The sequence below is a fragment of the Scophthalmus maximus genome, chromosome 11, assembly GCF_022379125.1.
Source record: "Scophthalmus maximus strain ysfricsl-2021 chromosome 11, ASM2237912v1, whole genome shotgun sequence".
Classification (NCBI taxonomy): domain Eukaryota; kingdom Metazoa; phylum Chordata; class Actinopteri; order Pleuronectiformes; family Scophthalmidae; genus Scophthalmus; species Scophthalmus maximus.
The window spans coordinates 13,540,003-13,553,814 of NC_061525.1; the positions used below are offsets into that span (position 1 = coordinate 13,540,003).

At 41.6% G+C, this 13,812-nt stretch overlaps 1 protein-coding gene across 2 annotated transcripts in view; it reads right to left on the reverse strand.

Moving 5' to 3' along the window:
• Window positions 1-296: 296 nt before the first annotated feature.
• Window positions 297-13,812, reverse strand: part of LOC118299662 (Down syndrome cell adhesion molecule-like protein 1 homolog) — an 89,936-nt gene continuing 76,420 nt past the window's right edge. For both annotated transcript variants that reach the window (XM_035623561.2, XM_035623560.2), the window contains exons 22-35: window positions 12,471-12,624; window positions 11,161-11,278; window positions 10,422-10,585; window positions 10,132-10,230; window positions 8,248-8,436; window positions 7,939-8,067; window positions 7,605-7,763; window positions 7,296-7,451; window positions 7,066-7,096; window positions 6,812-6,930; window positions 6,519-6,671; window positions 6,042-6,236; window positions 5,558-5,866; window positions 297-5,139 (exon numbers count right to left, since the gene is read on the reverse strand). In XM_035623561.2, the coding sequence (XP_035479454.1) occupies window positions 4,553-5,139; window positions 5,558-5,866; window positions 6,042-6,236; window positions 6,519-6,671; window positions 6,812-6,930; window positions 7,066-7,096; window positions 7,296-7,451; window positions 7,605-7,763; window positions 7,939-8,067; window positions 8,248-8,436; window positions 10,132-10,230; window positions 10,422-10,585; window positions 11,161-11,278; window positions 12,471-12,624 (2,562 nt within the window). In that variant the 3' untranslated portion in view covers window positions 297-4,552. The remainder of the gene's footprint in view (window positions 5,140-5,557; window positions 5,867-6,041; window positions 6,237-6,518; window positions 6,672-6,811; window positions 6,931-7,065; window positions 7,097-7,295; window positions 7,452-7,604; window positions 7,764-7,938; window positions 8,068-8,247; window positions 8,437-10,131; window positions 10,231-10,421; window positions 10,586-11,160; window positions 11,279-12,470; window positions 12,625-13,812) is intronic.

Here is a 13,812-nt window from a genome sequence, read left to right on the forward strand (position 1 = left end):
GAATTCTTCATCGAAGGCCCGAGTACAGATTGTTCGTCTTTCCACACGTTTTTGAGGACCTCAACATGCTCGAAAACCCCCCCAGTTAGGCAGAATGTTCTTTTGGTCTTGCATATGGGTGTGGCGAAATGCCTTGATAATAGATATATGTTTTGTAAAGTAAGAAATATATCAGAAAACAATGGAATTGCTATGTTGAAGAAAATAAAAAGAAAATATGGAATCACTTTTGAATTTGAGAAGAACTTAAAGTGAGATTGCAATCACCAAAAGTTCTGAAAGAATGGAGAATGTCATCACAGTTCATAAAAAGATAGCTTTATTGCACAAGGTGTTGAGTACTCTTTTTTTTGTTTTTGTTTTTCATAGAAAAGAAAATGTAGAGTTAAACACAAGCAATTGCAAATTGAAGCAATGTTTCCCCATAAAAGTTTAAGGAATAACCTCTGCATTTTTAAAATGTTTTCATTAACCCCCTTTTCAATTCTTCAATTCACCATTTCCCTTTTTCATTTATAACCAGCAAAATTTTCAGAACATGCAATGCTGCTGTCCTCCCCCCAAAAATTGAAATTAGAAAAAAAGGCAAACTCTAAACCAAGCAACCTGTGACAAAAGTAAAAAATAAAATAAAAAATCAAACAAAAACAAAAAAGTTTTGTTTTTTAATCAAAAAGGAGACAATGCAACCAAATGTCCTGTAAAAGAAGAAGTCAATATAGGTTACTATGCATGGTCCACTCTGACATGTTTCAACTGGTCCATAAATCAAGATAAAGCAGTGTGTGTATAATCATAGGATTTTTCATTAAGTCCTCTCCTGTTTCATACATAATAACTTGAGTTCAGAGTTTACATTGTGCCCTGGTTTCTAGTGAAGATGTCGAAAATAGTACTCATTTATACAAAACACTTTCCTATGTACACATGTCTTCAATTTTGTAGTGGAATTTAAATTGTATAGATGGGCAAAGGGGTGTAGTGAGAGGGGGGATCTGATTGGTTGGACAGATACGGAAAAGCTGGTGGAAACAGCCTGTGAAGTCGGCCTCACAAACACTGTCTGAGTCAGTTTGAAAGTATGCTGCTACCTTTAAAGGAAAATCCTCCCAATCACTAACCCAACATCGTAAATCATCAAAACATTGCAGATAACTGGCACAATGTTAAGACAAGTTGCTGTGGAGAGATTTGCAGCTATGATATTAAATGAAAAGACGATAAACGAAACTGTGTTGATGTAATTTTGGTATTCTTAGTAATATCTAGATTTTCTTCTTCAGCAACTGAAAATATCACCCATGAAGTCTTCACTATGTCAATACATAGTTATTGTTTGTTGCAAATGTCATTACTATAGTAATATGTAGTGTTATTTACCTTGGAATCAATTAGTCAATTTTAGCTTTGAATACAATAACAGATTATTATTCCATAGCTGTGTATATTTCCAAGTTAAAACGAAATAGGTGAACATCTGTTATTTCATTGTTTTTGTGTAAAGACTATTTAACAACTAAGAGGACACAAAGTCCAGGTTTCAGGATTGTCCCAAAGCCCGAACCCCTCACCAGAGCACTAGAATACAACACAGATATATGTTACTCTTAAAAAAAAAGAGAAGAAAAAAATAAGAGTAGCAGAGAATCAGGGTGGAAATTTCCTTAAAGATAGACAATACTTTTCACTTTGGACAACTGACAGTGGATCAGTATTTTGCAGTGGAAGCAACTTCGCTGAGGAACTGGGGCAAGCAGGTTGGGCAGTTTATTTCATCACTCCATCCAATATCCATACAACCAGAGTAAGGAAACCTCTGTTTTGTGGTTGCATAACATGAAACATAAAGGCCAAAATAAAAGGCAAAATAACATCTGCAATGGAAAGCAAAACTCATCTCTCTCCTGTCTAGATTTCAAATAAAAGGGCATGTGAATACTTTTATTAGCAGTTTTACTGTGTGGAATATTTATCGGCCTGCACTCCTGGAGTTTGAGGAGGACTTGCTATGATTTCAGAAAAACAGAAATGCTCGTCGGTCTGTTTCTCTTCAATAACTCATAATCAGATAATGGCATTGAGTTTGTGAACACACCTTTGGAAGGTACAATACAACAATTACAATAGGCTCACTTACTGTATAGGCGGACCTTGTTTTTCTCTTTTCTTTTTCAACACCACACTTTCGGCACTGAGCCATAGACCACAGTTAACCAGTGACACAATCTCACACTATAATTTGACTTTACTGTGCTTGTCCTTTCAGCTGCTACCTGCTGCACAGGAACAGCAGCTGGAACATTTACAAAATCACAAGGGGGTCACTGTACCATTCCTCATTCCAGTTTCACCATTTAACTTTGTTTCACACCATTCCCTTCTCTCCAAGATTTCCTGTCCATGGTTGTGCTACCCGTTTAAGCTCCCCTCCTCCTTTTTTTCCTTCCTTCTTGCAATTTTTCACTCTGAGCGATTGTCTTGTGATCTTTTATATATATCTTCAATTAGAACGGTTTCTATATTTCTCTGCTTTTTCATTATTCATATATTTGCTATATATTTGAATAGAAATATATATGTACATACTTTTGAAAACAAACATATATCATATCTTTTTATTTTTTTCTATTGCGAGGGCCCTGATGTTACTTTTCACCATTGCAAAACATTTGGAGCAACTCTTTTTTTTTTGGAACGATCTTTGTTATGGGATTAGGCTTTGGGACATAAATGGGGGGAAAAAATACAGTACTATTTATAAAGCTAAAATTAATTTTAGTGTGGTGAAGGGACTCGAAAACTTTTAGTTAAAAAAAAAAAAGTGTATCTTGCTCGTATGTAACCCCCTCCCCGTGTTCCTAACACAACCGCAAATTCTATTAACACTGGATCTATCTGTCTACAATCTCAAAGTCATAGTCAAATTCGAGATCATTTCATACAAATATGATTTTTCTTGTATACATCTCTTTAAATTTGCATTTGCAAATTCAAGTTGTCCTTGAACGTCAAACGGCATGTCTGCCTGTCTGTGCATATTGGACCTCTTCTCTCAGTCGGTCTTTTTAGCCAGCCTGTGTGCTAGCAGTAGGTCACAGTGACACTGTATGGATATGATGGGGGCCTGGGTGGGGAGGAGTGAAGGTGGGGAAGGATAGAAAAAGGATTAAGTGGGTAAAGGTAAAAATGAGCATAAACAATAAAGGTATCGTGGCACCATGACGGATCATAAAAAGGTATCTTTCTTCTTTGTCCCGAGGGAGTCAATTAGAGAAAAGGAGAAAGAAAGGAAAAATCTTTCTGATCATCTGTTGTTGCTCTCTTTTGAACCCACTTCCTCTTCGGGATTTCTCACTTTCCCTAAGTGATGCTTTCAATCACACTCGAAAACAAAGTTCAAAATGCTGGACCAAATTAGGATCATAGTGATTACATCATCAGCATCAGCATTGTTACTGTCCCGAATCCCCTTCCACAGGTACAAAATTAACATGGGGGGGTCAGTTTAGATACAGATGTCTGCCCAAGAGGTCAGCATACAGATTGATTTTAAAAAGGTCCACTGTTGGTGTGTGCCAGCCACATGTATACATATATATATTTACACATATACACCCACACGCACACACACGCAGGCTTGTGAAGGTTAATGTTACTTGGATCCATTCTTACTTTTTCTTAGTGCACATGAGATTATATAATTCCAACTCAGAAAAATGAAAAGAAATTTAAATTTTAAAAAAAAGTTTGGATTCAACTTTCAATGGATGATGCTTGACAATTTAAAAAAAAATCTGTTCTGCTTTGAGTCTGCTTATAAAAGCATCAATTAAGACCATTATGCTGTGTCATCCATTGCATGTACTGTATAAGAAAATTCCCCATGTCTCAAAACTGGCATTGAGGCAATCCTTCCACTGCCTTTAACGTATAAATCCATGATGTCATTACCTCTCAGAGCCAGCGTGACCGCGAGGTTGGTGGTTCCCGCCTACAGTAAAACCATCACGCCATGGCACAATGCAGTGATATCATCTCTTCTTCCATCAGATACCAGAAAAGTAATATAATTGAAAACCTAAAAACTTTAACACACACAACTGTGTGAAACTCAAGGAACCTAGTTCATTCTATGACTGTCTTGAAGCAGTAGGCAAGACAGTGCATGGTGAAAGCATTTTGTGCATAAGTACAGTGTCCTTACCAGAAAACGAAAAATATGAAGTGAACAGACAAAATCATTCATGAGTTTTGGCAAGTGATTACCAGGGTGATGAAATAACAGAGAGAAAGATGACAATAATAATAGAAAGCAATCAGGCAGAAAGAAAGGCGAACCCCTGTGCTGTGGAGAGCCAACTCTGACCCCTTCATACAGTAGTGTCGATGGGAACCCAAACAGCCCCCTGCAGCCCGGCACAGCGCAGGCACTGACGGGTCAGCTGTGCATGTGTATGTTCCTCACCCCACTTTTCCATAGAGGCTCCAGGCAAATGCCGGCTTGACCAGCATTTTATTAAGAGTTACAGTGACAGGCCGCAGTGATGGCAGGCTACACCAGTGTGTAGGACTTGGAGTAGGCACCTGCCCCTCCATCCCTCTGCTTCTGTAGTCTGCCTAAGCCCGACGAGCTGCTCTCCAAGAGAGAGTCTCTGGATCCTCCCATCTTGGAAGAAGATGAGGAGGCACCTCCAGGGGTTCCTCCCGCGGCCCCTGCTGCCCCGGCTCCACCGGAGGATGATGATGCCCCGGCAGCTGCGGCGGTAGCGGCAGCAGCTGCCGCTGCACTCTGGGCCACTGAGGCAGAGGAGCCCGGCATGGTGAGAGTCCTCTGGGGGAGTGTGGAGCTGCTGGAGCTAGCAGACATAGCCCCACTACATCCACCACCACCTCCTGTTGCTCCTCCAGAGGAAGCCCCAGAGGAAGTGAGGTTGGACAAGCCAGAGTGGCCCATGGTTAAGGCCTGCTGCTTTGCAGAGTCCATAGTCACGTGACGGCCCTGGGTGTGGTATGCACGTTGGGCCAGGCCACGAATAGAGGCTTCACGTGGTGGAACCACTGGACATGGGTCATGATGCTCCGACTGCTTTCGGAAGAAAGGATCTGACTTCATGTAGAGGGGTAGGTTGCAGTAGTCACCTAGAGGGGGAACATAGTTTGATGTGACTGCCAAAGTCAAAGCCTATAGATAATATTCATGATGCTACTAACTATGAATATTTTCTCTACATATTTTTCTAAACCATGAATTTCACTGAACTTATGTGGCAACATCATCTGTATTTTTGCACATTATGTACAAATGACTCATCACACAGTAACCTTTCCCCTGTAAATGTCGCTTTATAGGTAGTTTTTATGAATTTGGGTATTAACATATTATGTTCATTAGTACAATTCTTTTACTGTTTCTTTCTCTTTTTCACTGTCATAGGAGACATTTACTTGAGCTTTTTTGTTTGTTGCCTAACTTGGTTTGAGCCGTATCAAATTTTAAATACTAAGTGAAAAATATTATTTGAAAAAAAAATGATGATGCTTTGCAACAACCACTCACTCTTGGCGCGATGTGGAATGGGCACAGCTACATTCTTGCCACGGTCATAGTCCTGGGGTTTGGGTGGCGAGGCAGTGAAGCGGCAGATACCAGGCTCTGATGGTGTGCTCATGGACGTCATGCTGTCTGCATTGTCGTTGGTACCTGTGGTCATCTGGTCAGACGAGCTGTCAGAGATAAAGCATTCTGTAATCTCAAACTTGGCATGCTGCAGGTGTTCCTCCAGCTTGGCGTGCTCGTACGCTCTCGCCAACTCCTCGTAGGTGGAGGAGGCGCTCTCTGTCGACACCATGCTGTTGCGACCCTTATCTGTCAGAGAGGAATGGAAGAAAATGAAGGTCAGCACATTTTATCTAGATACACGAAAAACTTTTTGAGATATAGCCCAAAAGGAAGAAACACATTCTCCTCCACATTTGAAATATAGCGTCATCTAAATGTGCATGTTAACGGCTGTTAAGTGTCATTTCACCCATTTGCCGACCTGTGTCCTGTGAGAGGCTGGCGCTGTAGCTGTCACTCTCTGTGACAGTGATGCCATGCTGCGAGCCAACTGTGCGCCAGTCTGAGGTGAGAGTGCGGGCTGGCGTGGAGGCCTGGCACTTGGTCAGAGTCCACTGACTGGAGTAGCGGTTCCTGATGCTGTGGGCTGACTTCACACTCTTCCTCGAAACTGGGTCTGGTGGTAAATGGATGAAGAAACATTAAGGATGTGCATATGTACAGAGGCTGTACAGTCTTCACACGATATCAGGCAGGAGTTTTATCAGAAAAGCAAAATAAAGGGGTATATGCGATGCTGGCGATACGATTCATTCATGATACCGAATGGCAAGACGTTGAGCAGAACTTTACACAATTTATGCTTACACCAAGGAGAAAAAATATGTGGGGCAGCAAATTACAATACTTCTTCATTGTGTTTAAGCTTTCACAGACAAAATGGAGAGAGTGGACTCACTGGTTCCTGGTCTGATGTCTGACATGTCAATCAAAGGACCGGTGTTCTGGATGAGGGCAGGGTGATGAACAGACACACCCGTGCAGAAGCTCTGAGGGTTGCCAGTTTGGTTGAACTCTGTGTCTGTCACAGGGATAGTGGCCTTGTCCTCACCTGTAAGAGACAGAATGGATATTATAGAAAAAGGTTGACCAATGAAAACCTCCCGATATTAACAACACATCCGGCAACGCTCCTGCACAGACATGTGACAAGGCACGACAACTCTCTCTGTCTTTCGCTGGTCCTCTCACCAATTTGCTTGATGCCTTCTTTGTCCTCAATTAGCAGCTGCACTCTGGGGATGTCTATGTGTAACCGTGGGCCCTGAGGGGGGCCCTTCACTGGGGTGTCAAAGCTGCGGTTGTTTTTACTAATTCAGGGATAGAAGACAAGCACGCACACAAACAGTCATGGCTTTGAGAAAATGCAAAATTTGGATCTGCGAAAGGCATTTTGATTTACACTAAATACTTTTGTGAGAGGGATTAGGGAATAGCAGCCTTACCTGATCAGCATCTCAGCAAGGCTTTTGGCATCTAGAGAGAGCAGAGAACATAATCATTTATTTTTACCTGACACACAAATCAATCTTTTGAAATAAATTTAACTCTGGAGACTACATTTGAGATTCTCTCTGAAGTCAGCTTCTGCTTCAGGAATCTCTGAAGACTGCTTTGTTCTTCTTGCTAATTCATTCCCACCACTTGTCTCCTCTGTTTTTACTTCTCCTCTCACCTCTAAGTCGCTTCAGTCTTTTTTCTTTGCGTTTCCTGCGAATAATGAAGAGCAGTGCAACGCCCAGAGTGACCAAGATTACAGGACAGCCAATAGAGAACAGCTTCTTGACATCATCGTTCTTTTCCAGGGGGGATTTGATTGGTGGGATTGTGCCTGCGATAACAGAGATTAGTAAAAAAAGCAGAGATTAGTTACTGCTTTTACACACCAATATTCTAAAGGCACCCAGTTTAATTAATTTGTCATTCCAGTTGTACAAACTACCATTTATCCAAATAGATTGCCAAACAAAGACCCATTACTTACTGCCATCATAGTCCAGCGTTGCAAACTGGGAGCTCTGGTTTCCACAGCCAGCGCTGTTACACGCTTTCATCTTCAACTCATACCAGGTGGCCTCACGCAGATCTGCCAGGAACACATCTGTGGTGGCATTGGTGCGAACACTCTGCCATGTCCATGTACCTGCAACAAGTTAACAATGATGTGTCTAACATCTTTCTTTTTGACTAAAAAATTACCTCAATACTACATGTGTTTGTATCACATGGTTGATATAACTACGGGTCATACATCTTTCTATTTGACTTCTTCTGCAATGACCCCAAATATTACCAACAACTGCAAATTGAAAAAGCACCTTTTGGTTTAAACTCTAGTGTGACAGCACTGATTGGACAGCCTCCACTGGCCCAACCCTGCAGGTTGAGGCGGGCGTGGCTGGAGTTAATGTGGGTGAAGACCGGCTGATCCTTATTGAACTGGGGTTCTGCAAAAGAGGCAATATCATAATATATTTATCTATGACTGCTCAGATTACTGAAAAATTACAAACTTGGGGGTATAAGACATCATTAGCAGGTCTACAGTATGTGATTCAGCAACAGCAGTGTTTTGCTTAGTTATAAGTCATCCATTCTCCTCTCTGAGAAATGTGTTCTCTTCTCACCTCGCCCGTGGGTCTTTGCCTCAATGATCTCACTGATGCGTCCGGCTCCAACACTGTTCTTGGCAGCCAGCTTCACTTTATACCAGGTGCCACAGCGCAGGTTGTCCAGTTTAAATGAGCGCTCGCTCGAACTGATGAACACATCTTTCCATTCCTCCGTGTTGTCTACAGAGTACTGCAGCACAAAACCTGTACACAAACAAGGAAAGTATATTACAAAGTTTCATTATCTTTTGCTTCATTGCATGAAACTATTTTTGCTTCAACAATACCTAACTTTATGACATTGATTCCTGTACTGTCCACTAGATGGCAGTGTCTGGCTGTACTTCTCAGAAAGGCCCCAGCTGGAATACAGTCGAGCTGGTGCTGCCATTAGTTACCTACCAAACCCAAGACTGGGATGGCGCTGACAGAGCATCTATGCAAATGAGGCTACGCAATATTGTGACTGTTTTTATAATCAGCTGCCTCTGAGAGCAAAATCCCTCCTGCTCTGAGACACTTCCCTTGTAATCCCCTTCTGTCCATCTTTCCATCGGTTGGTAAATAATTATGAATATATATATATATATGGATGTCTCCTGCTCTGTGTTTCTTTGTACTCTTTGTACCATTCTTTTTCCCACTCCCCCTCTCCCTCTGACAAATGGTATGATAGATTCAAAGACATTAGAAGGGTTAACATGTGCAGATGATGGTTTATAAGTTTTATAGTCACCCTCTGTCAGCCACAGAGCACAGCAGAATATAAAAGAGGACTGGACAACACATTGACTGTTGTAGAGCAGATAAAATCATAGCATCAATTCTCACTCCAAGATTTGTTTAACTGTTCATTTCTATCTGTTTTTGTTGTTGTTGTTGTTGTTTTTTAACACAAGCTCCAAAAAGGTGGCAAAACCAGCTGAGACTTTTCTTTATGAAAACATGCAAAATTATATTGCATCTGAAAAGGAATAATCTGCAGTACTGAATGCAAAATAGATTCTTCATGGTAAACATCAGCGTTGCCTACTGCTGACGGCTTCACAGACAAACAGGCCTTCCTAAAATATATACAGATAGGCTTCACAAATGTATGAGACACGGGATAATGTATGCAAATACTGATTTGTTGGCCCATCATTGTTTGAACACAAACCTTCACACCCATCGCACACTGTTTGCACAAAAGTTTATATTACTTCCTTCATTAGTGCATGTAATACATGCAAATTAGTATCTTTCTCTGGGCCTTGCTGGCAGTGTGCTGACCACATAGCAAAAAAAGATCCTGTTAGAACTTTGAAATTGATTTGACCTTATGGTTCAAAGACATGTTTTGAATGTGAAGTTTCATTACTGTTTTTGCAGCCATTTCTTTGTAACAACATATGCAACAACCAACATATCTCTCAGTCCTGTTCTGTATTAACCATTACATCAAAATAACCATCTCAAATAGGAGCAACAAAGAGTCAGACAGCTGACCCTCTCAACAGTGTCATACAGACAAATAACATGGACGAAGAAAAAAAAATCACATTTGCATGCAAGGCCATTCCCTCACACACACAGCACACATCTTCATACAGAAATCACCAACAATCAGATTATCAAACAGACACATTAATTAACAGTGAAACAAAAAACCAGGACACCAATCAATAAAGTATTAGATTAGTAGGCACGCTAACAATGTGAAAGGTAAAAGGGAGAGAAAAGACAGACCGGGTAAACCAAGATCAAAAGCCATGGTGAAATCTTTTCATTCACATTTTATAGCATAAAACCAACTTGTAAAAAGTCTGTACGGTGTCAGCTTTAGACACGTAAGCAACACACCAGAGGAAAGAGGTGTGAGCATACAGGGAGACAGACGGAAAGACGTGTTCACTGTACCTCTGATAGAGCTGCCTCCGTTGTCTCCGGGTATCCAGGCCAGAGTGATGGAGGAGGTGGAGGTGGTGGAGACGGTCAGACGCGGCTGGTCTGGAGGGACTGAGGAAGAACCCGCAGAGTTCAGAGTTGACCGCTCAATAATAATTGTACTCATTGCATTATAATAAAATGTTTCTTCTGTTTACATACGCAAAAAATCCATATAATTGTTATAAATGTAAACTGTATACTTTATTTCTTATTTTAAGCATGGCCATATGAGTGGGGAGCTGCTGGTGCCATGTTCCTACCTTGTACCAAAAGGTTGACTATGATAGTGTCAAATCCCAGGGTGTTAGTGGCTGTACAGGTGTAGTAACCAGAATCTTCAGCTTTGACAGAGCGCAGCACTAACGTCCCATTGGCCAGAATGAGACGCTGTCCATCCAGAGACACTGGGATGGCTGTGTCCTCACTAACAGAAAGGAGGGAGGGAGATCATGAGACGGTATTGTCTGACTTTTTACCCAGCATATTATGTTTAAATGTTGATCTTTTGTCGTAGACAGGAGGTTGCACATTTGTCCATGGGCATTTCAGTGTCCACATTTGGATACTGAAAGTCTGGATGAACCAGCTGATAGACCCGAACCACCTTCTAAAACAAGACTATATAGGCTATAGACTATATATGAGGCCTTTCAGGTACTTCAGGAGAAATGTTTTCTGTGGGAGAGAAGGACTCCCTTTGCCATGGACTTTGGCCTTTGTAACTTAGCAGACTACAGCTACGGCACACTAAAGAAAAGGGGAAAAAAATCCAGAAATATAATATTTGTACTTTAGGTTGGGCATTTTGTGTTGTATATATTCAACTAAGGAACTGAATTTGTGTTAGGGAACCGTATCAAATTTTCATTGCATTGCATTACTTATATGTCCTTATTGACAAAATGGCCTTTTTTCTGAATCATCTGAGAGATCATAGCAGCACTATACTTAGTTTAATTTAGTTTCATAGAGTGTAACATTTGTGCGGTGGATTCTCACCTGTCTTTGGTCCATTTTATGGTAGGTGTCGGTTCTCCTACTGAGCTACAGGGCAGCCGGACCTCTTTCATCCAAGGAGTGGTGACGGTACCCCCAAATGACAGGATCTTAGCTGGGGCTGGTGAAGGAAGAAGAGAGTCAAGTAAAAATGAAAGGTGTATTATGATAGGGAAATTTAAAAAACAAAACAACAAAAAACATTAGAACTAACTGCACGAATGCTCAAACAACACATAATACAAGCAGAGCGAAAGCCTAATTAATATGTATCTATCGGACAATCTTGCCGTTGTCAAATAAACAACTTTCAAACCAAATAAACAAATCCTGCAGAGGTTTCACAACGTTTTGATCAATACGCTGAGATATGCAACACGAAATGCATGAATTGATTTTGCTTTCCAGTTTGGATTCTTTCATAAGCGTTTACTGGAGGTATGGTATTTCCTGTGATTCACACTTGGTGGAAAAGAAATCTGTGTTAAATGTGACAATATGAATAAGAACATAAGGAAAAAAGATTCCTTTGGGTACATAATATTTGTATTCTCTGTCGCTCCCCCACCCTCTCTCTCTCCCACTCTCTCACTTTCTCTTTCTTTCTCAAGCTTGACGTCTTTATGCTACTGCTCAAGTGCACTTATGTTAAGGCTGAATGAAATATTGAGTGGGCAAGCCAAGAGGACACTGCCTTTTAATGACAGCTGACGCACCCTCCCATAGAAGCACAAAACCCCACTAACTTTTGCACCCAACAATCAAAGGAACAGATAGATGAAGAAAAGGATAACACGGTGGAAAGGGCAATCTATTCATTCTTTCCCCCTTATTCTTCCTGTCTTTTAATCCAAAGACTATTGATTTAACTGCCCTCTTCATTTTCTTAAACACTCTGCCTCTCTATTGTCTTGTGTATTAGTGCCGGAGTAAGAGGGAGATCATTTACATGATTCACAGAGTCATAGGGGATGTAGAGCAAAGCATCCTTTAAAAAGATGTATTTTTAGTACATGGCATTGTCGATAAGAGGCTTGAAGAGGAATACTACACTGTCAGTAGCAGTGTCAAAACAGTTCCTGAGAGAGAGAGAGAGATGGCAGAGGCAGACGGAACAAACAAAGAACCAGAACATTTTGGAAAAATCCATCCAACAATAACAAATCTTCAGGTAAACTCAAGCAGAGATGGGGAGTTATACTTCTCCTTTGTTGAAACAATGGTTGACTTTACCTTTGATGTTAAAGAAAAAAAACAACCTTTCCAATCAAATTAGTAAGCTCAGTTTAAACCCGTGTCTCTCAGGGACTCACCCTTGGCCGCTGGCTCCACAGTGACCTTCTCACTGAAGTTACCCCGACCTGCAGTGGTGACGGCTGCGGCCCAGATCAGGTACTGCTGCCGATGGTTGAGGTGGGTGATCCGGTAGAACAGCAGCTCTGGATTGGCTTCATACTCGCTGGGAAGCTGGGGAGGAGAAGGTGGAAAGTTAAGTGTTAGTCTTGAAGGAAATATTATAGAAAACAATATATTGTGCATAATATAATATATATTCTAAATCAATCAACAAATCCTTGTACCATATGTGACAGATAGTAACTTCTGGGGGATGCCAAATACAAGATCATTTTGTCATTTTACTGGAAAGACAGGATTAATGTGAAGGGCTGCATGAACATCATTCTAATGTGAACCCAACCCTGGATTCTCTCGTCGACTCAGAACTATAGGAAAAGAAAGGAGGATTTGTTGGAGGGTACAAAGGGACTGGGGCATATTATGATAAGGCAAAACTGTGTGGAAGGATGGCGCTGAGGGAGGGATGGAGATGGAGATGGAGAGAGAGAGAGAGAGAGAGAGAGAGAGAGAGAGAGAGAGATAAGAGGAGTTTGGTTGGGGGAAGCCCACTCCCTTTTACTCCTCTTCTGTTCTCCTCGGGGAGGGCAAACAGAGATATGATACAGAGGAAGACAATGGAGGACAGACAAATGAGACAGTCAGAGATATCATGAACAGTCATACACTAATGAGGCATATCTACTGCAGGCATCAACGATGAAGGAGAGGAGAGGGGAGGAGAGGAGAGGCACATAAACAGACAGAGGAAAAGGGATGGTTACACACAAACATGCGCAAAGACAAATGCACAAATATACTGACACACATATACAGTGGCATACATGACCTGGAGGTGGATATGTAATTGCTGTGTGTTTAACCCGGCCATGTGTCTGCTGTCTAGACATATAGACATCACTGTCCCTTCAAAACACACACGCACGTGCAAGCGCAAGCGCAAGCGCGCGCGCGCACACGCACACACACACACACACACACACACACAGACACACACACAGACACACACACACACTATCTCTCTCTCTTTTACTGTCTGCCAGTCACTATTCACCTACCCACCAATTATACCCACTCTTCAACTACTCCTTGGGTACCCCTACACACATACAAACGCGCGCGCGAGCGCACACACACACACACACACACACACACACACACACACACACACACACACACACACACACACACACACACACACACACACACACACACACACACACACACACACACACACACACACACACACACACACACACACACACACACACACACTTTGACCCGTCCCCTGTGTTACCG